This window comes from Orcinus orca, chromosome 9, assembly GCF_937001465.1.
Source record: "Orcinus orca chromosome 9, mOrcOrc1.1, whole genome shotgun sequence".
Taxonomy (NCBI): Eukaryota; Metazoa; Chordata; class Mammalia; order Artiodactyla; family Delphinidae; genus Orcinus; species Orcinus orca.
Genome location: NC_064567.1, coordinates 75,453,499 through 75,481,075, shown reverse-complemented (window position 1 = coordinate 75,481,075; position 27,577 = coordinate 75,453,499). Strand labels below are relative to the sequence as shown.

At 36.6% G+C, this 27,577-nt stretch overlaps 1 protein-coding gene, 1 long non-coding RNA gene and 1 other non-coding gene across 8 annotated transcripts; 2 read left to right on the top strand and 1 right to left on the bottom strand.

Moving 5' to 3' along the window:
* The first annotated feature begins 94 nt into the window (after positions 1-94).
* Positions 95-23,451, top strand: DBF4 (DBF4 zinc finger). 6 transcript variants are annotated; one of them, XM_049714893.1, is made up of 12 exons: positions 95-233; positions 1,477-1,649; positions 8,172-8,351; positions 10,382-10,432; positions 11,371-11,440; positions 11,670-11,746; positions 12,420-12,456; positions 13,668-13,710; positions 16,547-16,675; positions 17,170-17,284; positions 20,348-20,472; positions 22,289-23,451. In XM_049714893.1, exons 1-12 carry the CDS (start codon positions 188-190, stop codon positions 23,280-23,282), a joined length of 2,040 nt encoding a protein of 679 aa, XP_049570850.1. In that variant the 5' UTR covers positions 95-187; the 3' UTR covers positions 23,283-23,451. The 6 variants fall into 6 exon arrangements, with proteins under 6 accessions (XP_049570850.1, XP_049570849.1, XP_049570851.1 ...); XM_049714892.1 differs by having other exon boundaries at positions 13,665-13,710; XM_049714894.1 differs by lacking the exon at positions 10,382-10,432 and having other exon boundaries at positions 13,665-13,710.
* On the bottom strand, positions 1,597-27,577 carry LOC125965419 (uncharacterized). Its single transcript, XR_007479274.1, has 3 exons — positions 27,235-27,577; positions 25,394-25,515; positions 1,597-1,667 (listed from the first exon to the last, which is right to left on the bottom strand). It is a non-coding gene; the product is annotated as an uncharacterized LOC125965419 (long non-coding RNA).
* Positions 19,396-19,502, top strand: LOC117195508 (U6 spliceosomal RNA). Its single transcript, XR_004475231.1, has one exon. It is a non-coding gene; the product is annotated as a U6 spliceosomal RNA (small nuclear RNA).

The following is a 27,577-nucleotide window of genomic DNA, read 5'->3' as shown; positions in this document are numbered from 1 at the left end:
GCCCGGAGGCCGCATTCCGCCCCCGGAAACTCGGCGGGCAGACGCGGCATCTCTTCTGCGTGGGTGTGGTGGCCCGCGGAAGCGGAGAAGCTACCGGCCGGTCAACGGGCCTTGAGGAGCCGTGTTTCCGCGGCCGCACGGCGCGACACCTTCTCCGGACCCAGCATGTAGGTGCCGGGCGGCTGCCATGAACTCCAGAGCCATGAGGACCCACAGCAGAGGACATTTCCAGGGTACGAAGCCCCTCCTCCGGCTGCAGTCCCTTTAATCCTTTCCTTCCCTCATGGTTCCATAATTGATTCTTCAGAGTTCTCGCGCTGGGTCTCTGCTTTTCTCTTCTGACACGTGCATCCTGCTCTGGCCTGAAGGAGGGCTTGCTTCAGGGTTTTGCCGCAGGAAGGGAACGGATCCCGGCCCGGCCCCTGGCGCTCTCCACGCTCCAGCCTCGGCCGCAAATTCCCCGTAGCGCTGTCGGTTATAAAACTAGAAGACAATGCGGGACCGGGAACCCGCCGGGGCTCCCACAGATGCTGCGACCCTTTGAGGCTGCCGCTTGAGCCTCGATTTAAATGCAGATGTGCTCGGGGCTTTTCGCTTCCTGATTAAACTGGGTGATTATGGGTGGATTTTTGGTCTTACTCATGAAGTTGAGGGAAGGTGTTTGTATTTCAAACACACCGTTGCTGTTTTCAACATTACAGACAAACAAGAGCAAACTTTCATTTTCAATCACTTCTATTTGGTAAAGCATTCCAGCCTGTTTTTCTTTTTAACATGTATAGTGTGTGTGGGTATATATTGATATGTATAGTGTGTATATATGGTCTCCTACTTATGAACAGATTGAGTTCTTAAAGTTAATTTTTAAGCAGCTGTTTGGATCTGATATGTTTTCAAAGGAAAGAATGAAATGAATGGTGATTTGGTTCTTCAAATGGACCGCCGAGTTCTTCTTAATATACACACTGACTCTATGTGAAACTCAACCTTGAGCAGTCAGGAACCTTTGAGGTCTAGGTCATTCTGAGTCACAGGTTTCTTGCATTATTAAATGTTCAACATTTTAAGTACCAGTTGTGAGTGTTCAACAGAATGGCAGACGCTCCATGAGTATTTGTTGAGTAAATACTCCATGCAGTTTACATACTAGGAAAACTCTTTCAAATTGGTTTTACATAGTTCACTGCCTTAATGCATAAAACACGAATAAACACATGAATATTTCTTGCAGAGTCAACTGTTGACTGTGAACAATAGTCGTTTTGCGACATATAATATCTGTTAAAATAGAGTATTTTGCCTTTATCCTAAGTGATACCACAAAGAAATATATTAAAATGTTAATGACTGCTATATTAGTAGGATTATAAAGATTTTTCTCTCTGTGATATTATCATATAAACAAATATTTTTAAAACAGTAGAAATTTTCTGTCTGCGTAAAACATGATCTAATTCTAAATTTTTTAAACAATAGGTGGAATCCAAGTCAAAAATGAAAAAAACCGACCGTCTTTGAAATCTCTGAAAACTGATAACAAACAAGAAAAATCCAAATATGAGCCACTCTGGGGTAAAGTATTTTACATTGACTTACCTTCTGTCACCATATCTGAAAAACTGCAAAAGGACATTAAGGATCTGGGAGGGGTAAGTCAAAACCATACACTGTAACAAAAAAGGAAAACTTGCTAATTTGTAATCATTTAACATTTTCCTTTTGGAAAAAACTTTTATAAGCACCAAGCTTAACATTTTTAACAGCTGTTTATCATTAATGAACAGTCATTTGTTTTAACCTTTTGTAGGCTGACAAAACTTTCAGGTTTCTGCGATTATTAGTCTGGTGTGAAGTTCACAAGTGTGAGAAATGAGACTCCCTTGTCCTGAAGGAACTGCTGATTGCCTTCTCATGGTAATGTTGGGATGTCCTTCAGATGGCAGAAACTCCTTGATTATGATTATTGGGAAGCTACATGAAAGTAAGATGTTATTTACAGAACAAGGAAAACCTGTTCAAACCACAAAGAGTTAAAATTTCTCTTGACTGATACAGTCTCAACAGAATGAATGTCATTAAGGGAACGATTTTGGATTATAAATATGGAAAACGTGCTTCTTTCCTACCTTATACATTGAGTAAATGATTAGGAAATTAGAAAATTTGGGTAAAATTCTAAGACTTTCTTAGGATTAAGGGTAGTACTGGGTAAATTTTAGCAAGGTTAAGATTTTATTCATTTATTTCCTGATTATTCCTATTTCAAAGATTTCTGCTGCACTTTGTCATGGTTAACATTTTTTGAATAATATGAACAAATCCTGCCATTACTGGAATAGAAATTTGCAGAACATGTAACAAGTTTTTTGGAATCATTTTTTGATATATTTTACTTAACTGTCTTTGAAAAGCTATTCTACTTTTTTGCTATTCATTTTCTTAAAATAAAACATTGTCACACATTTGTCATAGTAGTAGCATGTACCATTATGACCATATGACTGCATTACTAAAGTTCATGTTTTATAACCTGCCATCATTGAGTAAAGATCCCTTATTTTAAAAATTAAGTACTTAAGTGTCCAGAGAAGTAAGTGACTGACCCAGGGTAGAATCAGCCTAATACCTGGACTCATGCTACTGCACCATTCTGTTCCTCTAGCAATCAGTGGCTACAAAGTAGCTATCTGATATGGTTTGAGAGCTTTCTTAAATATAATGGAAAAACTTATTAACCCTTCTAATCTAAATCAGTAATTTTAGATTTGTGCTTTTAGCAGTAGAACCCTTCAAACAAAATCATGTTCAGAAGTCCAATGTGTAAAGCCAATAAAAAGGGAATTGCTGTAGCTAAAACAGCAGTATAGAAGCTAGTACAGGGACTGCCTGCCCTACCCCCTTTTTCTCTCTTCTTTCATCCCCATAGCAGTTCCTGAGGCACTTGCAAGAAACAAATTTTGAATTCACTTATGTGTTAGATAATAGCTGAGAAAGAGCTGAAAGTTGGTTTTATACTCTTCAAATTTTTTTGAAGTAGGTCAATGAAATGAGCATATTAATGTCATAAGTTTCCAAATTTTTCCCCAAAGCTGTGGATTTTCAACTGAATTTGATTTATTGACTTTATTCTTTTAATTTCTCCTAAGATTTTTTATCAAATTCTGATCTCCCCCCACACTATCTTTCCAATAATTCATGATGTCATGGTTTCTGTCTCTAGCACAGTACTATTTCTATCACTGAAAAAGACTGTTACGAAAATCTCGTATGGGAGCTATAAAGGAACTTTGATTTCTATACACTAATTTAAGTTTTAAGATTCAACTTTAAGAAACGTGTAGTTAAATATTGATAGATCTTCCTCAAAAGGACTGTGCTTATTACTTAATTTTTAGGATTACTTAGATCCTTTAACCATTTGTAATTTATTTTGCCTCAGGTTATTAACAGTGTCATCTTTTTTTGAACTGTCCATTTTATGCATTTGCTTTCTCTAGTCTGAATGAAAACATCTAAATACACCTTTTATTTGGAGAGTACACTTCTGAAGATTCAGCCACTGAGAGCACATCAGTGAAGTGCTGACATAATGGGGGAATATCTCTAATAGTGGCAAGAAAGGTTGCTGTTGTAAAACCAACCATACTTAAGCCCTTATCTAAACAGTTTGGGCTAAAATAAGACAGCTGGAGAAGAAAAGAGATGTAGGGTCAGATACCTTGGCATAGTTCTGTCCTCATGAACTTGAGGACAGAATTACTTGTTTTGGATGTTCAGTGTGACCTTGAGTCATCAGAAAATAAGTTTTGAGTTTACTCTTTTAAAGACCTAGATTCCACAGTAGCTAATAAATTAAAGGCCATGATAAAACTAACTCTACAGGACACAGTATTAAGTACTTTGGTAGATTCAAAAATGAATCTGATGTCCATCCCATCCTCAATTTCTAATCTAAGCAGAGATGGCATTGGTACAATTAATTGTAATATAGAATGTTATAAGAGGGAAAGATTGCTTCCAACTAAGGAATCTTGGAGGCCATTGTACAGACACAAGTTGAACTCAGCTTTGAAGAATGGTTATGATTTGGGCATATGGAAATTCATTCAGAAATTATTCCACCAGTGTCTCCCATATGCTAGCACTATTTTAGATGCTGGGGAATGCAAAAATAAGATGTAGTTTAATCCTCTAGGAATTCTCAGTCTATGGGAACATTAGACACCTAAATCAATAAATTACAGTATAGCATTGTCAGTGCTTTAACAGAAGTTATGTAGAAATTGCCATTAGAATATAGAAGTGGAAATATTAACTCTGCCTTTTGGATTTATAGCAGGAATAAAATTTGAGCTGAGTCTTGAAAGCCTAGTAGGAATATACCAGGTTAAATGAACAAACTAAATAGAGGAAAGAACATATTTAAAATATAGGTCTGTGTGGTTTGTTTGAGCAACTGCTAATATTAAGAGTATGACTTGAGCTTGGGATTTAGATGGGGGATATGGCAAGAAACAGTGTTACATTGGGACCAGATTGTAAAAGATATTTTTCATTATTAAAGACTTATAACTCGAGGTACAGGAAATGGAAAACCAAGGGAAATGTGTCATATTAGCATAAGGACAAACATACAGACCAATGCAATAGAAGAGAGAACCCAGAAATCCTCTCATATAGTAAGTTGATTTTCAACAGGGGCACCAAGACCATTCAGTGGGGAAAGGATAACCTTTTTAACAACTGATGCTAGGAAAACTGAATATCAACATGGAAAAGAACGAAGTTGTAACCTTACTGTACATTATGTGCTACAATTAATTAAAAATGGATCAAGATCTAAAATGTAAGAGCTAAAACCCATAGAGGAAAGTATTGGGGAGAATCTTCATGATGTTAGATTTGGCATTGAGTCCTTGACTATGACACCAAAAGCACAGACAGCAAATGAAAAAATAGATAAATTGGACTTAGTAAAAATGAGAAGATTTTGTGTATCAAAGGACACTATCAAGAGGGTGAAAAGACAACCCACATAATGAGAAAAAAATATTTGCAAATCATACATCTGATAAGGGATTAATATCTAGAATATAAAGAACTACTACAACTCAACAAAAAACAATCCGATTAAAAAATGAGCAAAGGACTTGAATAGACATTTCTCCAAAGAAGATATATACATACAGATGGCCAATAAGCACATGAAAAGATGTGCAGCATCACTAATCACTGGGAAATACAAATCAAAAACATAGAGACAGACATAGAAAACCAACTTATGGTCACCAAAGGGGAGAGTGGGGGGAGGATGTAAATTAGGAGTTAGAGATGAGCAGATAGAAACTACTATATACAAAATAGGTAAACAAGGTCCTACTGTATAGCATAGGGCACTATATTCCATATCTTGTAATAAACTATAATGGAAAAGAATATGAAAAAGAATATGTATATATATGTATAACTGAGTCACTTTGCTGTACACCAGACACACATTGTAAATTAACTATATTTCAATTAAAAAAAAACACACACTGAGGTACCATCTGACATCTGTTAGAATGGCCACTATCAACATAGGTGTTGGTGAGGATGTAGAGAAACTGGAACCCTCGTGAACTGTTGGTGAGATTGTAAAATGGTGCAACTGCTATGGAAAACATTATGTAGTTTCCTCAAAAAATTAAAAGTGGAATTACCATATGATCAAGCAATTCCACTTCTGGGTATATACCCAAAAGAACTGAAAGCAGGGTCTGGAAGAGATACTTGTATACCCATGGTCATAGCAGCATTATTCACAATAACCAAAAGGTGGAAACAACCCAGATGTTAATCAGCAGGTGAATGGATAAACAAAACGTGGTTTATACGTACAGTGGAATATTACTCAACCTTGAAAAGGAATGGAATTCTGATCCATGCTACATCATGAGTGAACCTTGAAAACATTGTACTAAATGAAATAAACCAGACACAAAAGGACAAATACAGGATTCCACTTATATGAAGTACCTAGAATTATCAAATCCATAGAAACAGAAAGTAAGCATCAAAAGGGGCTGGCAAGGGACTCCCCTGGTAGCGCAGTGGTTAAGAATCCATCTGCCAATGCAAGGGACACAGGTTCAAGCCCTGATCTGGGAAGATCACATGTGCCACAGAGCAACTAAGCCCGTGCGCCACAACTACTGAGCCTGCACTCTAGAGCCTGCGAGCCACAACTACTGAGCCTGTGTGCCACAACTACTGAAGTCTGTGCACCTAGAGCCCATGCTCTGCAACAAGAAAAGCCACCGCAATGAGAAGCCCGCATACCGCAACCAAGAGTAGTACCCGCTCGCCACAACTAGAGAAAGCCCGCGCACAGCAACAAAGACCCAGTGCAGCCAAAACTAAACAAATAAATAAATTTACTTTAAAAAAAAAAGAAAAGGGCTGGCAAGAGGGGAAAATGGGGAGTTATTGTTTAATGGGTACAGTTTCAGCTTAGAATGATGAAAAACTTCTGGAAATGGATAGTGGGGAGGGTTATACAACATTGTGAATATACTTAATGCCACTGAATTGTACACTCAAAAATGGTTTAAATGGTAAATTTTATGTTACGTATTTTATCACAATTTTTTTTTTTTTTAATGGTTGGGAGATTGGGCTTCTCTTGAAAAACTGGAAGCTCTGTCAGTGCTGGGGCCACATATTTATGAAGATGAAAAGAGTATTTGACATGTAATCGTTCATTCGTATTCTTGCTGGCCCTTGTAGGCATTTGAGTCTGTCATCCTTAGAATATATAAATGTACTTTATTTACTGGTGGATGAAAATGTTACTCAGAAAAAAAGGAACTAGTGATTTGCATTTAACCAAGGCAGCTGGTGGTCTTAGCAACAAATTGTGCTTAATGCTTAGATGAAATTAACTAATTACATACTTTGCTTCATTTTTTATTATCTTCATTTATGTTGTGAGACCCTACAGAAATTAGATACAGCTGCTTAAAATACTTTGAGTCTCTCATTTATGCAAATAGTTAATGATAAGTAGTATTTTTTCTACTTAGTTTAATTTTCCTGCCTTTGGATGGCAGTGATTTTCAACACTGACTTATTGACTTTGGTACATGTGTTTATAAATTCAGACATTTAAGCAGTGGTTTTCAAACTAGGGAAATTCTCTTCAAAACAGTCATACACTTTTTTTGGGGGGGGGTGCTATGTTGGGTCTTCATTGCTGCATGCAGGCTTCAGTAGTTGCAGCACGCTCAGTAGTTGCAGTACGGGGGCCTGAGAGCCCTCGGGCTTCAGTAGTTGTGGCGCACGGGCTCTAGGGCCCCCAGCGTTGGTAGTTGTGGCACTCAGGCTCAGCTGCTCCGCAGCATGTGGGATCCTCCCGGACAGGGATCGAACCCGTGTCCCCTGCATTGGCAGGCAGATTCTTAACCACTGCGCCACCAGGGAAGTCTCAGTCATACACTCTTAAAAGTAAGGGTTTCCTACCTTTTAATAGTTTAAGTCTTAAGGAAAGATGTTATAACTTTATAAGTTTGAATTGTGCTATCCAGTATTATAGCCATTCACTACATGTGCCTATTGAAATTTAAGTTAATTAAAATTAAGTTTAAAATTGTTGCTCAGTCACATTAATTACACTTCACGTACTCAGCAGTCACATGTGGCAGTTGTTACCATATTGGACAATGCTGATAAAGAACATTTCCATCATTACAGTGAGTTCTATTGGACAGTAGTGCTTTAGAGCATGGATATGAAACAATACCTATGTTCACACAACGTTGTAAATCAACTATACTTCAATTAAGAAAAAATTAAGGTAAAAAAAAAAAAAGAGTACCTGTGTTCAAATTCTCTTACTACTGGTGTAACCCTCAAGGCAAGTCACTTAACTTCTGTTTTCTTCTCCACAAAATAAGGATAATATTAGTATTATGGGTTGTCATGTGGATTAAACTAATTACGATATATAAACTACATGCTGTTGTTGTGTTATTAGAATTCTCATTGTACTTTCTCAACTCTAGGTTCAGAATAATACAGTATAGAAATTTAGAATATTAAAATGCATCAAATTGGCATTTTCTACTGTGCCTAGAATATGAAACAGTTTATGGTTTATATGACTTACTTAAAAATACTTTGTTTTCCTTTAGCGAGTTGAAGAATTTCTCAGCAAAGATATCAGTTATCTTATTTCAAATAAAAAGGAAGCTAAATTTGCACAAACCTTGGGACAAATTTCTCCTGTACCAAGTCCAGAATCTGCATATACTGCAGAAACCACATCACCTCATCCCAGCCATGATGGAAGTTCATTTAAGTCTCCAGATACAGTAAGTCTCTGAAATATGGTTTGAGACTCTGGGAAAGGCTATAGGATTTTATAATTTTCAAGAGTGGGCTGATAGCAGAGTTCACTTAGGTAGAATAATATCTACACTAAGTGTGGCTTTCCAGTCGTTAATAAGGTTGCTGTTGTATATAGAAAGGTGATTTTTCTCCTAATAGTGCTTGTGTAGTCACACTGATTGCTAAAATATGCCCTTGCATTTAGTGATGGCTTTTATTTTTAGAGTAATTTACAACTAAAGAGTGACAGCAGATCATTTTTTAAAGAAGGAATAGAAACCTTTTGTTTGTTTCAGAGCAGGGGTAAGCAAACTATGGCCCATGGGCCAAATCCAGCCTGCCGCCTGTTTTTTTTTTTCTTTGCGGCACGCGGGCCTCTCACTGTTGTGGCCTCTCCCGCTGCGGAGCACAGGCCCAGCGGCCATGGCTCACGGGCCCAGCCGCTCCGCGGCATGTGGGATCCTCCCGGACCGGGGCACGAACCCACGTCCCCTGCATCAGCAGGCGGATTCAACCACTGCGCCACCAGGGAAGCCCCAAGCCTGCCGCCTGTTTTTTACAGCCTGCGAGCTAAGCATGGATTTTACATTTTCAGGTGGTTGGGGAAGAATTCAAAGAATACTTTGTGACAAGTGGCAATTATGTGAAATTCAAATTTCATTGTCCATGAGTAAACTTTTATTGGAACAGAGACATACCATTCATTTACATATTGACTGGTTGCTTTACTGCTATAAAGGCAGAATGGGATAGTTGCAACAGAGACTATATGGCCTGCAGAGCCATATAAACATGTACTATCTGGCCCTTTAAAGAAAAAGTTTGCCAGCCCCTGTACTAGGATTACTAACATCATATCCCTACCACTCAGTTGCCAGTAAGTTGTAAGATACAGTGAAGGATAAATTAAATTGATTTAATTGGGTATGAAAAGGGCAAGAGGTTGAAAAATAGTGTTTATCTCATTTTTAGATTGAAATTAATTATTTAAAATTATCCTCCCCGGGGCTTCCCTGGTGGTACAGTGGTTAAGAATCCGCCTGCCATTGCAGGGGACATGGGTTAAATCCCTGGTCCAGGAAGATCCCACATGCCACGGAGCAGCTAAGCCCATGCTCCACAACTGCTGAGCCTGCACTCTAGAGCCCGCGAGCCACACTACTGAGCCCGCGCGCCTAGAGCCTGTGCTCTGCAGAAAGAGAAGCCACCATAGTGAGAAGCCCACGCAACGCAACAAAGACTGAATGCAGCCAAAAATAAATAATAAATAAATAAATTTTTAAAATATATTTTAAAAATATCCTCCCCGACTTATCTACTGCAGCCGTTTGGAAAACAGGGAAAAATGGGAGCGGGGGAGAACAGGTAAAAGAAATGATTGTTACATAAAAGATACCTCTTGAAAAAAAAGAGACAAATACAAAGAAGAAAAAACGTCAAAGAAGAAGAGACCAAGGAAGCCTCATACATTCTTTCAGTTAATGCTTTTTTGGAGGAACACGGTTGTACACCAGTGACTAGTTCCAAATTAAATGCTGCTATTAGCATTTCAACTGCTTTTCCTACTGTTTTGTTTAAAAAGTGAAATCCTATGTAAAAACAGTATATATGGTTTACTCATATCCTTAGATCTTTGGTTAAATAGGAAATTAAAATGTAAACTTACTATTTAATTAGATAGAATTTCAGATCAACCTATTTTGTTTTTCATGTTGAATAACATTTACTACAGAACTGACCTTTTTTTTCTTAAGCTGAGTTTAGGCTCTACCAAAAAAACAAACTTTTTAATAGATCTTATTACAAACAAAGACCCTAAGGAAATCACTTTTTACTGTACATTTATTATGTTGATGGTCATTAAGACTTGTACAAATAAACTTTATATTAAATTTCATATTTATATTAAAATCCATCTTTAAATTTTATCTACTTGCTTTAGCTATTTTATCTTTTTAAAATTTTTTCCAATGAGGCACTATGTTATAACTATTGTTCTCTGGTCTTTTTATAGGTGTGTTTGAGCAGAGGAAAATTATTAGTTGAAAAAGCTATCAAGGACCATGTAAGTAGGAATTTAAAAAATTCACAGTGTAGGGCTTCCCTGGTGGCACAGTGGTTGAGAGTCCGCCTGCCGATGCAGGGGACATGGGTTCGTGCCCCGGTCTGGGAAGATCCCACATGCCGCGGAGCAGCTGGGCCCGTGAGCCATGGCCGCTGAGCCTGCGGGTCCGGAGCCTGTGCTCCGCAACGGGAGAGGCCACAACAGTCAGAGAGGCCCGCGTACCGCAAAAAAAAAAAAAAAAAAAAAAAAAATTCACAGTGTATATTCTATTACTAAAAACTTAAATTTAAAATAGAGATGTTCTTGAAATCTTTTCCTCATTTTTAATAGGAAAAGCCTAAATATCAGCATGTATCTCATAAAGAACAGAATCTGCTTTTCATGAAGAAACGCCTCCATCTTGTGGCCTTTTAAAATATTACTGGCCACTTCTGAAGCCTGTGGCATTTTTGTGTCTTTAAAAGAAATAATTTCTTGAAACTATTAACTGTAAGGCTACAGGGTACATTAATTGTCAAGAATATGGGAGTAGGGCTTCCCTGGTGGCGCAGTGGTTGGGAGTCTACCTGCCAATGCCGAGGACACGGGTTTGTGCCCTGGTCCGGGAAGATCCCACATGCCGTGGAGCGGCTAGGCCCGTGAGCCATGGCCGCTGAGCCTGCGCATCTGGAGCCTGTGCTCCGCAACGGGAGAGGCCACAAGAGTGAGAGGCCCACGTACTGAAAAAAAAAAAAAAAAAGAATATGGGGGTATATTAAACAGAAATGGTTTTAGAAATTTCAGAAGAAAAAAACTGATGTCCTCAATGCTATTGTAACTGTATAGGGTCTGTTCTGAATAACCATCTCAGTGACATTAAGCTTCAGATAATATTTTTAATTTAGCTCATTTAAAAGAGTAATTTCCTAGAAAAAACAATCAAACTTTTTTTTTAACAGGATTTTATTCCTTCAAACAGTATATTATCAAACGCCTTATCATGGGGAGTAAAAATTCTTCATATTGATGGTAAGGATTTTATTATTGCTTTTGACATATTTGTTATAAGTGTCTCTTCATTCCTAATTTTAGATAGAATTCTGTCTCTTCATTCCTAATTTTAGATAGAATTCTGATAGCAAGAGATACCTCTAAGGGTAATTCTTTCATCTAAATTTACTACAATTATAAGAAAATAGCAGCATTTAACTCCAAAGGTAAAAATGCTAATCTTAAACCCTTCTTTCTTTTAATAAAGACATTAGATACTACATTGAACAAAAGAAAAAAGAATTGTATTTACTCAAGAAATCAAGTACTTCCGTAAGAGATGGGGTATGTTATTTTCCTTAATTTTTAAACTAATTAAAGAAAATGGTAAGCTTGGTTTTTATTTATGTATCTATAAATTTTTTTGCCAAGTGGAAAATATTACTGCCAGAATATCCTAGGGGTAATCCTGTGTACTATATGCATGTTTCTGTCATTTGAATAAATTGTTGCATATCATTTTACTCATGAGGTAAAAGTTGTTCCACCTTTGATGAGTTTATCACAAAGGTTTTGCTGAATGACGGCATAAAAATAACTTACATGACTATTTTTAGATTATTTTACTAACCATGCCTTTTCTCTATTGGTTGATTTCTTTCTGTGAAGACATAGCTAAAATGCAAAATGTTTGTTGGGGGTATTGTAAAAGTGAGCTTGTATTACTAAGTTCCATACCACTGGATAAAATCTTTAATTCCTGAATGATCTTTGTTTCCTTTCATTTCTTTGGTTGAGTTGATTTTGAAAAGCAGCTTTTTCTCTTTTTTCCCCATGAAACTGCTAATCACCCTTCCTTTATTTAGTTGTTTTCCTATATGATTTTTTAATCTTGAGGATATTGAGCAATTGCAATAGCTGTTTTCACTGTACTTTCAAGCCCAGTGTTTTTACCATGTATATGTTTATGTATATATATATATATATATATATATATATATACTTTTATTTTTTTTAGGGGAAAAGAGTAAGTATTGGCACACAGAAAGCAAGAAGTAAGTATTTTGATTTCCTTATGTGTGTTTGTTTTGCTTTTAGAAAATAGAATAAAACATATAAAAATCTTCTAACATATCATGTAACCAACCCTTTAAATGACTTTTTCAGTGGTTCTTAGCCTTTTTTTTTTTTCTTTAGAACATTGACCCCTATGGCAGTCTGGTAAAGTCTATGGACCTTTGTTAGAATAATGTTTTTTAAAACATTTTTTCTTATCATTATATCACTAAGAAAATCAATTATATTGAAATTCAGTTATCAGAATATTTTTCAGTACAAAATAGTTATATACTTGTTTTTATTACGCATTAAAAAGTTCTAGCAGTGATTATAATTGCTACTGTAATTTTGTTTTGAAGTGATGAGTATAAATGATGCTTTGAGATATTTGTAGTAACTAATATGATATGAAAATATGTTTCAACTGATATCAAAATTACAAGCACTGGGCCTCCCTGGTGGCACAGTGGTTTAGAATCCACCTGCCAATGCAGGGGACACGGGTTCGAGCCCTGGTCTAGGAAGATCCCACATGCCGCGGAGCAACTAAGCCTGTGCGCCACAACTACTAAGCCTGTGCGCCACAACTACTAAGCCTGTGCTCTAGAGCCCGTTAGCCACAACTACTGAGCCCGCGTGCTGCAACTACTGAAGCCCGCACGCCAAGAGCCCATGCTCCGCAGCAAGAGAAGCCACTGCAATGAGAAGCCCACGCACTGCAACAAAGAGTAGCCCCTGCTCGCCGCAGCTAGAGAAAGCCTGTGCACAGCAAGGGAGACCCAACACAGCCAAAAGTAAATAAGTAAAATAAATAAATAAATAAAAATTACAAGCACTGCTAATACTACTGTGATTCTTTTGCTTATATGCAAAATTGAAGGACATGTTACATTTCAGTTAGAGATTAGTGAACATAAAAGTGAAATTTTTTTTCCTGTTCTAGCTCAAAATCCTCCGGAATTCTGCTTATAGATCCTTTAGGAGATCCATTCCATTTAAGAATCACAGAATATAGACAGAGCTTCTGTCATTTTGGAAATGGATTTATAATTGCAGGATACCTTACCTGAGGCTAAAAACTTCAAATTGAAATGAAATGGATAATGGATACATAGTTGGATTATTTTAGCCAGAGTAGTTTTATTTAAAAAAAAAAAATTCTGGATTTGTAAGCATCTAATATCATGTTTTGTATATTCCCAAGCAGGTAGACTCAAAAAGCCTTTTGTAAAGGTGGAAGATATAAGCCAGTAAGTATCCTAAATTCAATCTGTATGATTTAAATACAATATTAAAGGAGAAAATCTAACTAATTAAACTGTTCCCGCTAATACTGTTAGGTCCCTTTACGTTAGATTTATATGATATTAATATGCATGTGGCACAGTTTCAAAAAGTAGCATTACTTTGTGCTCAAGGACTGAATTAAGTTTCAGTAGGTTTTAGATAATAATTCCTTGAAAATCTAGTTTAGAGCAATCACGAGACCAGCTCATTTTTCAGTATTTCAAATAACCATTCTCTGGCTAAAGGTAATACCATATGATTTAGAACTACTACTTAAAGACTGCATCTACATTTGTAAAAAAGAAATTATTAGTTACTACTTGGAAATACAAAATCTGAGTATAACATCTAATTTGGTAGTTTTCGCAAACTCATTCTGAAGCTCTATAGAATAATCTTAATGAAGACTACAGATATAAGTAGACTAATTTGGCATGGGAGAATTAGATTTCTTTCCCTACACATTCTAGTTACTCATTTAGACATGTGTGATTAATTCTCTTGGGTGCGCAATGAGGTGACAAAGATGTGTTGAACGCTTCTTTTTTTTAAATGTGCTACTGTAAGAAAAAAAAAGTACAATTTAAAATTAGGCCTGGAGGGACTTCCCTGGTGGCCCAGTGGTAAAGAACCCTCCTTCCCATGCAGGGGACACAGGTTCAGTCCCTGGTTAGAGAACTAAGATCCCACATGCCGCGGGCAGCTAAGCCCTCGCACCTCAACTATAGAGCCCGTGTGCTGCAAACTAGAGCCTACATGCTCTGGAGCCCACGCACCACAACTAGAGAAGAGAAAGCCTGCATGCCGCAACAAAGAGCCCACGTGCCACGACTAAGACCCGACACAGCCATAAAAATAAATATTTAAAAAAATAAAACTAGGCCTAGAGAAGCATCAATAAGTGGAAAGACAGCCCATATTCATGGATTGGAAGACTTCATATTTTAAGATGTGAGTACTACCCAAAGTGATCTACAGATTTAAAGCAATCCCTATAAAATCCCAATGACTTCTGTTGCAAAAAGAGAAAAATCTGTCCTAAAATTCATATGGAATTTCAAGGGATGCTGAACACCCAAAGTAATTTTGAAAATGAAGAACAAAGTTGGAGGTCTACACTTAACCAATGTTAAAACTTACTACAAAGCTGTAGTAATCAAAAGTTTGGTACTGACATAAAGACAGATATATAGACCAATGGAATAGAATAAAGAGCCCAGAAGTAAATCTTTATATATATGATCAAATGATTGCTGACAAGGATGCCAAGAACATTCAGTAGGGAAAGGACAGTCTTTTTAATAAACAGTATTGGGGGCTTCCCTGGTGGCACAGTGGTTGAGAGTCCACCTGCCGATGCAGGGGACATGGGTTCGTGCCCCGGTCCGGGAAGATCCCACATGCCGCAGAGCGGCTAGGCCCATGAGCCATGGCCACTGAGCCTGCGTGTCTGGAGCCTGTGCTCCACAATGGGAGAGTCCACAACAGTGAGAGGCCCGCGTACCGCAAAAAAAAAAAAAAAAGTAATAATAATAAACAGTATTGGGAAAACTAGATAGCCACATGCAAAAGAATGTAGTTGGACCCTTACTTTATACAATATATAAAATTAACTCAAAATGAGTCAGAGACCTAAAACTATACAACTCTTGGGGAAAAAAACATAGGGGGAAGCTATATGACATTGGAATTGGCAGTCATTTCTTGGATATGACACTAAAAGCAGAAGCAAAAAGATAAAAGAACTAAATTGGATTACATCAAAATTATAAATTTCTGTGCACAAAAGACATAACACAGAAGGCAACCACAGAATGGGAGAAGATAGTTGCAAGTTATGTATCTAATAAGATGGTAATATGAAGAACTCAACAACAGAAAATCAAATGACCCAATTAAAAAATGGGCAAAGGACTTGACACTGCTCCAAACATACCCAAATTGCCAACAAGCATATGAAAAGATGTTCAACCTTACTCATCATCAGAGAAATGCAAATCAAAACCACAATGAGAAATCTATTACCTCACAACCATTAGGATGGGTACTATTTTAAAAAGAAAAAAGTGTTGGTGAGGGTGTGGAGATATTGGAACTCTTATGCACAGTTTGTGGGAATAAAAAATGGTGTAACCACTATGGAAAACCATATGGAGAGTCCTCAAAAATTTTGAACTGCTTGCTGTATGATCCAGCAACTCCACTTCTGAGTATATATCCAAAAGAACTGAAAACAGGGTTTAGAAGAAGCACTTGTACATGCATGTTCATAGCAGCACTATTCACAATAGCCAAGAGGCAGAAGCAACCCAGATGTTCATCAACAGATGAATGGATAATATGGTATATACATACAATGGGATATTATTCAACTTTAAAAAGGAATGAAATTTTGACACCACAACATGGATCAACCTTGAGGACATTATGCTTAATGAAATAAGAGGAAAATACTACATGATTCCACCTAATGAGGTACCCAGAGTAGTCAAATTCATGGAAACAAGGTAGAATGGTGGTTGTCAGGGGCTGGTGGGGAAGTTTATATGTGGGTACAAAGTTTCAATTTTGAAAGATGAAAAGAGCTCTAGATATGGACAGGTGTTAATAGTTGTAAAACATTGAATATACTTAATACAGCTGAACTGTGCACTTAAGAATAGTAAATAGTAAATTTTAACTGATTCCTATTGTTTATTTCAGATTCCAGGTGAATTACATGATTTTGAAATATAAGACTTCAAACATGTTTTCTTTCATCATAAAGATTCTCATGTATTTGTCTTTTTATTCTTTTAGGCTTTATAGGCCATTTTATCTTCAGCTGACCAATATGCCTTTTATAAACTATTCTGTTCAGAAGCCCTCCAGTCCATTTGATGTAGATAAGCCATCTACCACCCAAAAGGAAACTCAGGTTAAACTAAGGTTGGTTTAACCATCAAGTAATTTTTATCTTTTTAAACAAATATTTGAAATAATTCATTTAACGCCATGGGGTGTGTGTGTGGGTGTGTGGGTGTGTGTGTGTGTGTTGGTTTGTGTGTGTCTGTCTGTCTAATCACTGTTGTGCTTTCTCCCCTGGATATTTTTAATGCCCCTTTGCTAGATTTAAAGTCTGAATCTCTTTTTCAAGTATGTCACATTTAGCCACTTTAGATGGGGGCTCTGGAGGGGAGCTTAAAAATATTTGCAAATAATTCAAATGTGTTGTTTCTTTTCAGTGATCTGAGATATTCTCCAGAATAATCGTTACATTCTCAGTTTGCTTCTCAATTTCTTGAAAAGAAAAATGGCTAAAAGTATTTGTTTATATAAATCTCTGCAAATTATGGCAGATGCTGTTTGATAGTTGAGGAGTAAATTTTTTAAAATTATTCCTTACGTTCAGCGGTTAATCTTTTACCATATATTTCTATCAGGATCCAAACAGATGGTGATAAATGTGGTGGAATCCCAGTTCAACTCCAGTTAAAAGAGAAGAAAAAAAAGGGATATTGTGAATGTTGCTTGCAGAAATACGAAGATCTCGATACTGTAAATGTGATTTTGTATTTAGAGGGTTGATATTTCTAAAACTATGAATAATATTTGCTGTTTAAATTTTAGTTTATTCTTTTGATTGTGGTTTACAACTTGGTAATTATTAAGTAGTAGATACTTCTTTTTGATAGAATTATCTTGAATTTTAAGAACCCAAAGTGGGGAAATGTGTATTGAAAAATCATTTTTATCCATTCAGCAAGTATTTATTGAGCACCTGCTGTGTACCAATTACTGCTCTGGGTGAACAGCATTGAACAAAAGCGACCAATTCACAACCCTTGTGAAGATTACATACTGTGGAAGGCGAGGAGAGAGAGCTAACCACAGGATAAGAGAATAGTGAAGTATATAGAGAGAACATTAGATCAGTGCTATGAGAAAATAAAGCAGGAATGAAGGTGTTGTTGCTATTTATTTAGACTAGACAAGGAATACCTAACTGATGAGGTGGTATTTGAGTAGAGACCTGAGAGAATTTGAGGGAACAAGACTTGTGAATGTTGAAATAAGCAATGCAGAAGTGCTAAATGAAACTGATTGCCAGGATCAAAGAACAGATGTTGGTGGACTGAGCAATGGTGGTAGAAGTCAGCTTGCGGATATGATTGTAAAGGCGGGGCCAAGAGGATGTGCAGTGGATTGGATGTTGGGAGGGAGAGAGGGTGGGTCATGGGTCACTGCATGCTTCAGGCCTTAACAATTAAAAAATGGGCAAGTGATTTACTAATGGAAGGATGAGAAGAAAGTGGAGACAGTTCTTTGAAATAGCAGAAAAAGAAATTGTTGAAAATATATATGGGATGAAGAGAAAGTTTAAAAAATGGGAACAATTACAATTTGTAAACTGATAAAAAGAGCAAGAGCTTTGGATCCAGGCTAGCCCAAGGTTGAATCCTGGCTTCCTGTCTGTCTATGAGACTTTGGACAGTACCTGGCGCTGTGCTTATTAAATATTAGCTGTTATTGTTTGAATTGTTAATTTTTAAAATACTGGGACAGTCTGTTTTGGTGCTTGGTTTTGGTAGAAGATGGTGGGAAAGTTGAGAAAAAATATTTGAAAATATCTGATCCATAAACTACCTCTGTCTTCAGTTTCTAAATTGGAAGTTTGTTTTGTAACTGAAAGTTTGTGTCAGTTTTTTGTGTTCAGTTTATATAATAAAGTAGAAAAATAGTTTATTTTAAAGTTAGTTTAAAATTATTTTTAATCATAAGCTGAACTTTCTCAGAAATATTTGCCCTTCCCAAAAATCATTTTGAAAATTTAAATTGTAGATTGGTCCTGAAATTTTACTTTGCTGTTGCAATAAATTAATCTAAAATGGATGTTTTCCTTAATATCAGTTTGTGGATCCTAATTTGATGCTCAGAGGATGTTGGGGCTCAAAATCAACCACAAGAAAGGAAAATCAAAGTAGAGGCTGTGATGGATATTTTTTAATTTTTAATTTTTTTTTTTTTTTTTTTTTTTTACAGTTTTTCATGTATATGATCCCTAGTCACTAAGAATATAGGAAATATTTTGTTTTTTGAAACTTTGATTTCACAGTGATTCAGTTCCACCTGTGTCGAGGCATTCATTTAACAAATTTGATCACAGGAAATTAAGCAGCAAACAAGGCAGATATATTCCCTACCCTTTTACCATCTTACGGTCTGACAGAGGAAATAGATATGAAACATGTATTTGCAAATAGGATGAAAAGTGAAGTATGAAGTGCAGTGGTAATAAATAGAGTACTGAATGTAGAATGAGGGACAAGGAAGGCTCAACTGAGAAAGTGACATTTAAATCAAGACTTAAAGGATAAAAAAAAGAGTTAGGTGGAGGTAGAGAGGAGCTACACAAAAGTTGGAAGTCGTTTTTCTTAGTTCAGTTAGTAATTTTTCCTTCCAAGAACATGAATAAACAGAATCTGAACTTACAAAGTTAATGTTTCGTTTCTCATTAGTTTTAACATTACTGAGCATACATAATTTGTATATGGTAAATTTTGCAAGCAAGGAAGGAATACGTTTATATTCCAGAATACTGTATTTTTTGTGACCAGTGAAGAATTTCGTTTTTGGAATTAAAATCAAATCATCGCAAGTTAAAATTAGTGCTTGCTTCGGCAGCACATATACTAAAATTGGAACGATACAGAGAAGATTAGCATGGCCCCTGCGCAAGGATGACACGCAAATTCGTGAAGTGTTCCGATGTTTTTAATAAAGATGTTAAAAAATAATGAAATAAAATGGATAACCAAAAAAAAAGTTAAAATGATATGAAACTAGGGAAACAGAAATGAGGTTGTTCCATGATCACCTTGATACAGGCTTCTAGTTACAATTCCCTGATCAGCTGATAGACAAATGATAGAATTAGCCTGGAGATTCCACCTATTCAGAAGGAACTTTGTTTCCTCTGAGTTTTATCCCAATACACTGAACTTGTTGACTTTTGTTCTTAACCACCCTTAAGATTGAGAAAAGCTTCTCGGTACTCAGTCATAAGCACTGGGTAATTGAGATCATTTATTCCCTCATTCTCAAAATTTTTTTTATTCTTCCCAGCATTAGTTGTACTTCATCTTTTTTTACTTAATCCCTCTTCTAGATTCTTGTTTTAGATTCTTGTATGTTACATAACATTTCATGTATTTAATATTTTATAAGCCCTACCTTACTTATTACTTAGTGGTAATTGCATAAGGATAAAGTAGTAAAGAGAAGTGTTTTCAAAAATATTAGCACACTAAATGCTATATGTTACGGTTGTTTTTCTTCAGCTTTATCTTCATTTTCTGATGTAGCTCATTGGTTTTCAGTTCCCTTAAACTACTAATTAATTAGTACTTGACTTTTCTGATTGAAAAACAGAAGACTAAAAACCAAAGTACTTTTAGTGGTTTCTCAGCAGTTACTTTTATTCTACTTAAGTTCTGATAAAGGATATTTCTTTGGAGTAGTTATTAGATACTTAATTTTAGGGGCATGAGAATATTAGAAAATGTATGTATTACTTTTAAAATACAATTATGATTTATGTACTTTTTTGTTTTATTTTAGCATCTTCTAAGTGAGCAACACAGAAACTTTGCACAGAGTAATCACTATCAACTTGTTGATGACATTGTATCTAAGTTAGTTTTTGACTTTGTGGAATATGAAAGGGACATGCCTAAAAATAAAAGGTAATTATCAACCCAAGTTTTAAATTTTACAAGAATATTAAACCATTAAACTAAAAATAAATCCAATGTTTTCTGTTCTTAGAAGGATTATATTTTCAGCATAGAAATATGGTTAAGAACTGATTGCTTCTTTTCTCTCCCTCCTCCACCGCCACCAAAAACGCTTACCTTATTATTACTTTTAAGGCTCTCTTCTTAACATAGTCTAAAAGGGGAGTTGGCAAACTTTTTCTATAAAGAACCACATAGTTAATATTTTAGGCTTTGTGAACCACAAAAAATAAATAGATGGCAGACTAGATTTGGCCCGAGCTGTATAAAGTGTGAATACAGTGATGTTCAGTATACAGTAACTGTACATTGACAAAATGAGCCTCATTAAGATTATTCCCATAAATCTAAAATAAAAAGAAATGCTTTCATATGAATATACCCTAGAATTGGTAATAACTCAATAGGTTGTTTAGTCCTTATATCTGTTTTTAGACCAATCTTAAGGCATAAAGAAGACTATAAAATGATACCAAGCTACAACTCCTGAAAATTAACTAGAAAGTTTTTTGGCTATATCTGGGTAGAACAGTTCCTAAACCTCTTATTTCTGTAACATTCAGAATGATTGTTCATGACTGATGTAATATTTGGAGAGGAAGCATATTTCCAACTATTAAAACTTATATGGGCTACTGTAAGAATTTAGAATTCCCTAAAAACTCGTTCTGCAGCAAAATTCTGAACTAGTACTTATATATAAACTGGTTTATTCCTTAATTATCTTATCATCTGCACAATTTTTATCTCTATAGACAAGTCACTTAAATATCTCTGGACTTTAAAGAAGAGTGATGTTGGACTAGTGTTTTTACATTTTATATCCTCCATTTGTTCAAGAGGAGTCTTAAGTGAAAGTATCAACAAAATAAATAGAAAAGTAACCATTCTGGTTTTGAAGGGGCAGGTGGAATTCTATATTTCTCTTCATTATCTGTGACATGTATAACATAAAATATAATGTGAGCCGTTAAGTTTTTTTCTCTTTGTAAGTAATTTAGGATTGTCTAATACAAACTAGCATCCCAAGGGTATTAAGAGACTCCATGAAGAAGAGAGTTTTAAGTCAAATATGTGTGTGAAACTTAAGGATTACTGACTTGTCATCTTTAGAAGTATAATGATATAAGGTTTCCGGCTTACTATAATATTGGATTGTTTATTTTTAAATATAAATAAATATCCATTTCTGCCTTAGGTTTCCCAATACTCATTCTCCACATGCTAAGTCAACATTAATGTAAATCAAAGCACAGAAATTAAGAAATTTTTCAGGATAGTGAAAAAATTAAGAACAGACCCAAATCCCTTTACTATCATCTTTCTTTGATTTATATGATCAAAGTAGTTTTAAATACCAAAGTCAAGAAACTGCTTACCTCTGGGAGCAAGTGGAAGAATGTGGATGAGGAATGGTACACTAGAGTTTTTAGCTATATCTGTAAAGTTTTATTATTTTAAAAACATCTAAAGTGGACTTCCCTGGCAGTCCATTGGTTAAGACTCCCCACTTCCACCGCAGGGGGCATGGGTTTGACCCCTGGTCGGGGAACTAAGATCCTGCATGCCACACGGCACGGCCAAAAAAATAAAGGCATCTAAAGTAAATGTGGCTAAATAGTAAAAGTTCTGTATTTTTGTAGTGTTTTCTAAGTTAAATAAGTTTTATACACAATTTTTAAAGATTTTTACTAATTTAGTTTTTAAATACTCAGGAATTTTTAATAGCAATTTTAATTTTTTTTCTTTTCTTTTTCCTCTAAAGAATAAAATACAGTGTTGGTTCCCTTTCTCCTATTACTGCAAATGTTTTGAAAAAGTTTGAACGTAAAGAAAAGATGGAATTACAACATACTTCTCAGAAAAACTCCAGGGAAAATGTACAGGTGATGGAGCACGGTTTCCTGGATAAAGAAACCCAGGAACCTGAACAAAAGTTTATGTCTACTTCAGAACACATCCCACACCCTTCAAGTGAATTAAGAGGACATGATGATAAAACATCTAATAAATGTTCCATGTTAAATCCAGCTGAAAATGACATAAAAGAAAATTTTATATCTCTAAATTTTATATCTCTATCTCCACATAAAAATAAACAGGAATGCATTCTTAATGTTCCTAAACATAAATTAATCATAAATGAAAATGACTTAGAGGTAAGGGTGGATCACTGTCCACATAGGCAACAGGCATCTGTACAAGTTTCTCATTTCAGTACGGATAATAGTGCATCTCAACCAAAACAAAAGTCAGATACTGTACTTTTTCCAGCAAAGGATATGAAGGAAAAGGACCTTCGTTCAGTATTTCATCGTGATTCTGATCTGTTAGCAATAAACAGTTCACAGAAGCACCTAACAATTCAGGCAAAGGCTCCATCCCAAAGCCCTACTGAGGAACCCAACCCATGTGACATCAAGAATATGGATAGTTTACCTTCTGGTAAAATCCATCGGAAAGTGAAAATACTATTAAGAAGAAATAAAAAAGAAAACCTGGAACCAAATGTGGAGTTAGATAAGAAAAGAACTGAATTTCTTACTACACAGGAAGAAAACAGAATTTGTAGCTCATCAGTACAGTCTCTACTGGACTTATTTCAAACCAGTGAAGAAAAGTCAGAATTTTTGGGTTTCACAAGCTACACTGAAAACAGTGGTATATGTGATGTTTTAGATATTTGGGAAGAGGAAAACTCAAATCTCTTATCAGTGTTTTTCTCTTCCCCTTCAACTTCTACATTTTCTGGTTTTTAGATTTAAAAAAATAAATACCTTTCAGAAGCAATGAAGATCATATTCTTGAAATTTTTAAGAATATGTATAAAAATTCTTAGTTTTGGGGGTGAGGTTTTGCCAATTTTGTTTACAGAATGAAATGTAAATATTAACAATAAAGGTGATTGCATTTTTCTACAGAATTGAATATTCTAGAAAAACTAGAATAAATTGTGACTCATTTTGCATACTATGTTCATAATTGTTTTCTAAGAACTATTATGAATAATAAGTTTGCTTTATGTCAGTGAAAACTAATTTCAAGGGAAATTTTGAGAATATCAAAATTTAGCATTATAAATTTAGATATTCTAGTTATATCTATTGTCTATTAAAACAGATTTCCATGATAATATTGCTTTTAAAAACCTAATTTTCATACAGAAAGGAAAAACTGTATTTCAGTGTCTGAGTTCTGGAAATCATTATTACCAGAAACATTGACACATGAGGGTGAACTAAGGTGGACCATGCTAGGGTGTTGGCACTGAGGAGTTAGGTTATTTGTGGAGATAAGTAGAAGCCATGAGGGAAAAACTTAACCAGGCTAGCATATGGAGTGAAATAATTTTTCCACTGTTCTTATTTACCTTTGGAAATAATTTCTTCCAAAAATGACTCTTTAATCCCTAATTTGGTATCAAGAAAGGAAAGGGAAAGGATGGCAATGAACTAGATATGTTTTGAAACATGCAGATTGCCTTTGATCAGTGACTTGGCGATTCAATAATTTAGAGAAGAGAAAATTCAAATATCAGGAAAATTTCAACTCTCACCGGTAGATGGTTCACAATAAAAATTAGTGCCAATGAATATTATATGAACACACTGTCAACTAAAATTAAGTTTTATTGTTCATGCCAGTACTTAAAGGAGGATCACTGAAATATCCTTTATAGTGCATACGTGCATTTATGTTTTAAACAAAAAACCCCTTGGAAGATTTTTACGCAGGACAGAAAATTCCATTTATAAGTATGAGGGTTCTTATAATGACATCATTTTCAGTAGTAAACTCATGTAACAACAGACAAATAGCCATTTTCAAAATGCTCTCATATCGTGACCATTTCAAAAGCAGTTCCTTCTCTTACTGTTAACAAACATCTTTAACTTTGAAGGGACAAATTAAGTGGTTGGTTGTTTTTCAAAAACTCTTTGAGGTCCCAAAGACTACATTAGTTACCCCTAATAGTAATCCCATAAAATCTTTTCCTTTACCTTGTCTTAGCACTTTCAAACAGTATAAAAACTGAGTTGTAATGGCAACTCATCACAGGTTGGGTTCCCACAGGAAGTAAACTCTATGATGGAGTTTAGCATGTAGGATGTTTTCTAACGACTGCCTTTGGACATAGTTGGCCCCACAAGAATCTCGCAGTTGCTAGGTGAAGCTGACTGGTAAATCACTGAACGGTTCAATGACCACTCAGATGGGGCATGACCAGGCAACGAGGCTCTGCAGATGAGAATTCCTTCAGGAGCTGACAGCTGTAAGCTGTCTACTGCCTGTACTCCCAGCAGCTGGGGCAGCACGTTCTTTATTAAAGATGGATCAAATCAATTACTCCTACCAGGATGGTGACTCCTTGTCTGCTGGTCTCTTGGAACAAGGAACCCAAAGGGGCTAGGTGGTAATTGCAGCTTATAATTCAACAGGAATTGCTAAAATGGGAAGCACAAATTACAACAGGGACACAGGAATAATAATGGCAAGTAGGGACACTGTGCTTCCACCTGTTGGTTCCCAGACCCATGTATTCTTTTATCAGAGACATAGCACCATATAAATGTTTTGAACTCAAAAGTGTATCCTGCATCCTAGGTTGATACCCCATCCTCAAAAATATCACCTCCAAGCTAATGCTACAGCTGTGCCTTTAACAGGCCATTCCGATACTCTATCATTTAGGAAGCTTCTGGGTGATTCTATATGAGTTAAGACCGTGGACCACCTGACCGTGGGCACACTCCCAACACCTTCGCCATAAAGTCAATCCCCTGGTGTAACATGAAATTATGTATGATTCCATGCCAATAAATCAAATCCTCAAAAAGTGATGGCATGAGCAAGAAAGACAATCTCCTACCTGGAATATGTCTGTTACTGTGCCTAGCGTGATCAACTTGTCATCATGTGCCAGGCTGGTCTCCTGGAGGGATTGTGCCATATCAGGAGCTCAGTGTTGGTCGCTGTTTCTGGCAAGTTGAACTTCAGGCAAAAGCAGAAACACTAGATCAACTTAAGTGAATAGGAGCCCATACCATTAAGCCCATACATGGCTTTCATCCCTGCCACCGTAGCCCTTTTTCTTATGTACCCATCGTGTCAGCATTAGGGTGGTATTAATGTATGATATGGAGATGCTCACACTCCATGCCCACTCCCATATGCCACGTGCCTCTACCCCTTACATGTAATCTTCCAATCTGTCTCTCCACAAATCACTTAACAGCCAGTCATTTCTCACTGCCCAAGAAGAGTTCACATATATTCTGAACTCAGGCCACTTCTCTCTCCACACAAAGGGGGTGACTTCAAGCTTCACCTCTTGAAGCTCTGCCCATTGGGAAGATTTTCCCTTGTGACTGGCTTTCAGTACCACCCCTGAGTGGAGCTGTACGGAGGGTGCTATCTATTTTCAGCTTGCAACCACAGAAGCAACTAGTCCATGAACCAAGTTTGGGTTTTTCCTCCTTTTTACATCTGGTCTTAAAAGATGGCCCATACACCTGTAGGTGTGACATGGGGGTCTGGGCTGCCTGCTCGTGCAATTCCCATGAACCCTCGGGTCCTGCTTTTGCTCAACCCTGTATGTACCAGTTCCATCTTACCATGGATTACTGCTGCACCTGCTGCAAGTTATGACTGGATGGTTCTGATAGAACCCCAGCTCAAGATTGCCAGTTGTAACCACATGGTGATTTTGCTCCATGGTCAGGTAACTCATCTCTCATACATCATCATCTCATACAACAAACTAGCTTCATTTTTCATAAAGTATATAATTCTCCACTGAAGATGGCATGGCCTTATCCTAAAACCCCCAGGGCCTCGGTTGTGATTCCCTATTGACGGTGGCCATAAACTGCAACTTTCCTACCACTGATGTCTAGAACCTTTGAACCTGCCTGGTTACATGACTGCAGAGCCCTTTTCTGCTCATAGCTGGCAGCCTTTCATGCCACTGGGTGGAAGCAGTATTCCCAGTTGGAATATACTGCCTCCAAGATCTGAAGAGGCCTACTAGGCATTATCCTTCCTTTTTCATGTTTAGGAAGTTCAGGGTGCAATAATTTGTCCTTTACTTTGGATGGCATGTCCTGGAATGCCCCTGACCAATGGAACTCTAAAAATATTACTGATATGACAAGGTCCCTGAATCTTCTTACGGTATCTCTCTCACCCTCTAGGGAGCGTCTTATCAAAGTTTCCAATATGTTAGCGACCTCTTGCTCATATCGTCCAATAAATATGTTACCATTGATATAATGTATTAATGTGATGTTCTCTATGGCATCCTCTTCAACTTACTGGATGACAAAGGACAAGAAAGTTTAAATAGCCCTGAGGTAAAACTACCATCATCTTTTCCCTGTGAATACACTGTTTCTGATCTTTTATTTTCCTAACAGGGATGGAAATTATGCATCTACCCAATCAATGTCTGCCTACCAGGTACTTGGGAGTATATTCATGTGCAATGGAAAGGACACCACACCTGGCACTTCAACTGCAGTTGAGCCTATGACTTAGTGCAGTTTGTGGCAGTCTGCTGTCATTCTTTACAACCCAGATGATGGGAATCAACCATCTTTTAGATACTTAACAGGCTCACTAATCTCCTCCACCACCACCCCAGGTTAAGATAGTGTTTTTGATTTATTATTTGGCTGAGGGATAGAGGCAGTTTCAGAGATTACCACTTACTTGGTGTTTTCCTTTTCTTTTCCTTTTCTTCTCTTCTCTCTTCCTTCTTTCTTTCTTTCTTTTTTTGTCTCTCCCACTATGATTCTTGTCCTGTAGGTCAGAAACACAACGCGAGGGATTTTATGAAGTACTAAGTATTCGCTCTAATAAAATATTCAGAGGCTCAACAAATGACATTGTTGACCCACTGTGAGCCAAACCTTGGCCAGGACTCCATTTATTACCCGGCTGCCATATGCATCCATTATACAAGGTGCTTTGGACCCCAGGTATCACTGTGAATTCAGACCCTGCATCCAACAAATATTGGGTTATTCTTACCCTTTTCCCCAGTGCAATTACT

Coding starts and splice junctions, on each gene's coding strand:
- DBF4 (XM_049714892.1), top strand. CDS start 188: ATGAACTCCAGAGCCATGAGGACCCACAGCAGAGGACATTTCCAGG. Junction 16,676..17,169: donor GAAACTCAGGTTAAACTAAG/GTTGGTTTAACC, acceptor TATTTCTATCAG/GATCCAAACAGATGGTGATA. Junction 20,473..22,288: donor GACATGCCTAAAAATAAAAG/GTAATTATCAAC, acceptor TTTCCTCTAAAG/AATAAAATACAGTGTTGGTT.